At 67.9% G+C, this 5,095-nt stretch overlaps 1 protein-coding gene across 1 annotated transcript; it reads left to right on the top strand.

Annotated features, from left to right (window-relative positions):
• Window positions 1-2,692: 2,692 nt before the first annotated feature.
• PTF1A (pancreas associated transcription factor 1a) lies at window positions 2,693-3,952 on the top strand. The gene is made up of 2 exons (XM_058035954.1): window positions 2,693-3,317; window positions 3,412-3,952. Exons 1-2 carry the CDS (start codon window positions 2,693-2,695, stop codon window positions 3,612-3,614), a joined length of 828 nt encoding a protein of 275 aa, XP_057891937.1. The 3' UTR covers window positions 3,615-3,952.
• Window positions 3,953-5,095: the final 1,143 nt, after the last annotated feature.

The following is a 5,095-nucleotide window of genomic DNA, read 5'->3' as shown; positions in this document are numbered from 1 at the left end:
CACGCCAGGTCCCTGGCCTCCCACCAGCGCCTCACACCCAGTTACCGTGGGGTGGCGAAGCATTTAATCCAGCCAGCCCTGAGGAGGGCAAAGGAGGGACTGGGATGCTCTCAGGGGGCAGCGCGACCCCTCGGGGAGCCCCGGGGCGGGGAAGGGAAAACATCTCTGTCGGTGCGGTGCCGAAGCTGTGTTTGCTCTCCCAGGTGGATCTTTCGGCTCAGCGGGACAGGGCTGCTCGGGAAGAGTGCTCCGAGGGCGAGCGATGCCTCTGCCAAGCTACAGCTGGGAGCGCCGAGGGGCCTCCTGGCCGCCGTGCTCGGTGCCGCTCGGAGCGGTCCCTCCCAAGCCACCGAGCAGCGAGCAGGACAGAGGCCACAGCCGTGTGCCCCGGCCGCACGGAACGCCAGCGGCAGCTCTGAGCGGTGTGGGCACCATCACAGCCCACGGGACCGAGGGAAGGGATAATTGCCCGCACCTGACGCTCGTCAGACCGCATCGAAGACTTGCGGGCGTTTTTGGGACAGCCGGTGCAGCAAAGAGCCGTGAGGGGCGAAGGGCTGGCGAGGCAGAGGAAGCCGGGGCAGCCGCCTGGGGCGGGAAGGCTCCCCTGGAGCGGGGCTGGCTCAGCCTGGGGCAGAGGCGGTGTCGGGAGCATCCCGCCGCGCTGTGGGGACGGGCATCCAGCAGCCTGGCTCTTGGCAGAGTGCGGGGTGAGAGATCGAGGGGTGGCGGGCGTCAATGGGAACAGGAGCCCGGACGCGCTCATCCCAGTCCCCTCCGAGGTCCCTGGTCCCGCCCCGCGGGTGGACGTGAACGGGGAATAGCACTGCAGTCGCATCGGCCCGGTAATGGGACACTCCCACAGCTTCCCCTTTCCCGGACGGTGGGAGCAGCCCCACGGCCACGCGTGGGCGGTTCCTGACTTCGCGCACAGGTCTCCGCCTTCCCGTCTCGCTCTTTTCGCGTGGGCCGTCTGCAGGCGGGACTTCCCAAGAAGCGGCTCTTGCAAAGCTCTTTGTTCCCTCCCGTGACTCACGCGTTTCCCTGCCCTTATCACGGCCATGTCAGCGGCTTTGAAGTCCGGTCATTTATCACCTTCCCGGAGCTGGCCCTGTCTTGCTGTGCTGATAGACCCGGGGACGTTTCCACGCGGAGTTTGATCTCTGCCCGCGTTGGTGGCGCGCTGCAAAGTCACTTTCGATAAACCTCGACAGACTCTGCCGGACAAACTATTGCAGCGCTAATGACAGAGATAATCCTCTCCTAATCTGGCGGGTAATCCATTTCACTCTAGTGAGAATTTTTAAGGCTTTAATCAGTGAGAGTCTGTTAGGGAATTATTAACAGAGCCTCCGCCGAGCGAGCTCGTCCAGAGAGGAGCAATGGGAATGGGAAAGGGAGGACGCAACGAGCCCCGATGAGGTCAAAATCGATGCACGGCCGGGCGCGAGAGCTGACGTGATGAATTTTAATGTTGCGATAGAATTGCCTTCACTTCGAACGCCACGAAAAACCCGCGCCATCGATTCCCCTATGCCCGCTGTGACAGCGGCTCTGCTGGCGGCGGGGACCGGCGCTCCCGGGGAGCGGGAGAAGCGCTGGGGGTAAAACGCGCCGGGTGACGCTTGCCGGTGCCGAGAGGGAGGCCGTGCCAAAGCCCAGAGGCGCGTTTCGGTAGCGGCTCCTGAGGAGAGGTGCCGAGGCGCTCCGGGGCCCCTCGCCCGACGTGCGGGGCCGCCCTTGGGAGCGGCGCCGGGAGGTGCGGGGCGGTACCGGGCCGTGCGGGGCAGTGCGGGGCGGTGTCGGGAGGGGTGGGGCGGTGCGGACGGTGCCGAGCGGTGCGGGACGGTCCGGGACAGTGCCGGAGAGTGCCGGGCGGGGCGGGGCTGTGCCGAGCCGTGCGGGGCGGTGCCGAGCGGTACCGGGGGGTGTCGGGCGGGGCGGGGCGGTGCCGAGCCGTGCGGGACGGTGCCGGGCGGTACCGGGGGGTGTCGGGCGGGGCGGTGCGGGGCTGTGCCGCGCCGGGCGGTACCGGGGGGTGTCGGGCGGGGCGGGGCTGTGCCGCGCCGGGCGGTACCGGGGGGTGTCGGGCGGGGCGGGGCGGGGCGGTGCCGTGCCGTGCGGGGCGGTGCCGGGCGGTACCGGGGGGTGTCGGGCGGGGCGGTGCGGGGCTGTGCCGTGCCGGGCGGGGCGGTGCCGGGCGGTACCGGGGGGTGTCGGGCGGGGCGGGGCGGTGCCGTGCCGTGCGGGGCGGTGCCGGGCGGTACCGGGGGGTGTCGGGCGGGGCGGTGCGGGGCTGTGCCGTGCCGGGCTGTGCCGGGCGGGGGCTCCGTCGGGTCCCGCCCGCCCCCCCCGCCCGGTGCTGGGCGCCTCCCCCCGGCCGCGCGCGGGGTCCCCCGCCCCCCCCGGCGCGCCCTGATTGGCTGGCGGCGGCGCCCGGCGGCACGCGCCCGGGGATGTCGTTATAAGACCCCTCGCGTGCCGGCCCGCGGCGCCAGCGGCTCCGGCCCCTCCCGGAGAGCGGCGGCGAGGCCCGGCCCCGCCACAGCGCGGCGGGCAGGGCAGGGCAGGGCGGCACCGCCACCGCCGGGGCGGCTCGGGCAGCGGGCCGGACACAGCGGCTGCGGGCGCGTCCCGGCGGGGCGGCCCCCCTGCCCCGTCCCGTCCCGTCCGCGCCGGGCCCGGGAGCAGCATGGAGACCGTGCTGCTGGACCACTTCCCCGGGGGGCTGGACTCCTTCTCCTCGCCCCCCTACTTCGACGAGGAGGATTTTTTCTCCGAGCCTCCTCCGCGGGACGTGCTGGCCGCGGACGGGCTGCTGGAGCCGGACGTGGATTTCCTCAGCCGGCAGCTGCAGGAGTACTACCGCGACGGCGGCGACCCCGAGGGCGGCTACCGCTGCCCGGCGCCGGCCGCCGCCTTCCCGCCGTCTCCCGCCTCGCCCGGCTTCGCCTACGAATGCTGCGGGGCGGCGGGCGCGGCCCTGCTGTCCCCCGGGGGGCGGCTCCAGGCGCTGGGCTCGGCCAAGCGGCGGCGGCGGGTGCGCTCCGAGGCGGAGCTGCAGCAGCTCCGTCAGGCCGCCAACGTGCGGGAGCGGCGGCGGATGCAGTCCATCAACGACGCCTTCGAGGGGCTGCGCTCGCACATCCCCACCCTGCCCTACGAGAAGCGCCTCTCCAAGGTGGACACGCTGCGCCTGGCCATCGGCTACATCAACTTCCTCAGCGAGCTGGTGCAGTCCGACCTGCCGCTGCGCAGCGCCAGCAGCGAGAGCCCCAGCCAGCCCAAGAAAATCATCATCTGCCACCGCGGCACAAGTAAGTGGCGGCCCGGTACGGCCCGGCACCGCGCTCCGCAGGAATGCCGGCCCCGGCAATAACCCCCTGCTCCCTTTTCCCTCCTGCCCTCCAGGATCTCCCTCTCCGAGCGACCCCGACTACGGACTCCCCCCTCTGGCCGGTCACTCGCTGTCGTGGACTGATGAAAAGCAGCTCAAGGAACAAAACATCATCCGGACAGCCAAAGTGTGGACCCCCGAGGACCCGCGGAAGGTGAACAACAAACCCTCCGTCAACGACATAGAGAACGAGCCCCCCTTCGACTACGTGGCGTGAGGCGCCGCGCGGGTGGTCCCCGCCCCCGCCCGCTCTGTACATGCTGTATGTAGAGACCTATATTGTAAATGTAATTTAAGATTCAGACTCTAAGGGCAATCAAATTTATTTATCTATTTATTACGGAATAGTGATAATGAGGTAGAATCGTTTGTTTTGAATATATAATTTATATAATTTATCTTGATTTTTTTAAAGATATGCAATAGGTTTATTCCACCAGCACCTTTTTTTTTTTTTATTTTAATGGGGGAAATACGTCAGAACCTGTGAAAATAATTTATTGCCGCACGTGGACTCTCCTTGTGTTTGTTAATAATAAACCCGAATTGTACCTTGTGGAGCAGTATATTTGTGGGAAGCGGCTTCCGAGAGCCCCGCCACATCCCGAGGAAGCCTTGCAATGAACGCCCGGACCGGTGTCCCGGCGGGGCGAGCCCCAAGGCTCATGGCACCCTCAGCCCAGATGCCGGCCCCACTCTGCCCCACCGCCGGCTCGGGCTGCGCTTATAGCGCCGGGGGGACGGGGACGGGCGGGGACACACTTTCGCCTTCTCTCCACCCCTTTTGACGTCCTCTCCTGAAGTGCTTCCAACTGATGTCTTTGTGTATCTCTAGAAGGTCCCCTCCTTTCAGTGTCTCAGCACCGCTTGTGGTTTCCAGCTGGAAGACCCGAGCCCCCCAACACAAACCTTGCGAGGGTGCGCGTCCCCCGCCTCGTACCCCCGACCGCGCCGCCGTGGGAATGGGCGCGCTGTCCAGAGCCGCCCAAAGCTGCTCCTGAAGCTGCCGGGGAGGGAAGGGCGAGGCAGGGCCCGGGCGGGCTTGGGGCTCTGCCGGCTGCCCCGAGCCTTCCGCGGTTCCCCCCGCGGCCGCGCCTTGGAAACAAACCCCGCGCTCCTCGCCCCGGGGCTGCCGCTGGGGGCGGGGGAGGGGGCACAGGGGCATGGCAAAGCCATCGTGCAACTGGTGGCAGAATGGCTCCGGTAGCCCCAGCTCAGCGTGCCCGGCTGCGGAAGGGACGGCTGGGCTGCACCTGCCCGGGGGCGAGGGGCGGGGGCGGCCGGGGCCGGGCGGGCCGGGGGCTGCGGGCGCTCCCGGCGGGGGCGGGGGGCTCGGCCCGACGCCGCAGGTGCTGATTTTCCCGTGGCACCCGCGGCTCGGCCCCGACGGCTCAGCCCCCGGCAGAGCCCCAGATGCCCGGGCCGGCCCGCGGCCGGAGCAGCGCTGTCCCCGCGCGGTGCCCAGGCGGATGGGAACGGCCCGGGTGAGCCAAGGCATAATTATAACTCATCATATACTGTACATCTCTCCTTCTCCTTTTTTTTTTTTTCCAAACTGCCTCAAAGTGGGAGCAATATGTTGCATGCATGCTAATTGCATTAACCTAGTTAAACACATTTAGTTCCCTAGCGCGGATGGCATGGATCTATTCCAATAGTAATTAGAGGAGCTACTTACACACACAAACACGCCGAGGC

This window comes from Melospiza georgiana, chromosome 1, assembly GCF_028018845.1.
Source record: "Melospiza georgiana isolate bMelGeo1 chromosome 1, bMelGeo1.pri, whole genome shotgun sequence".
In the NCBI taxonomy this organism is placed as follows: domain Eukaryota; kingdom Metazoa; phylum Chordata; class Aves; order Passeriformes; family Passerellidae; genus Melospiza; species Melospiza georgiana.
This window is presented reverse-complemented; position numbering and strand designations above follow the sequence as displayed.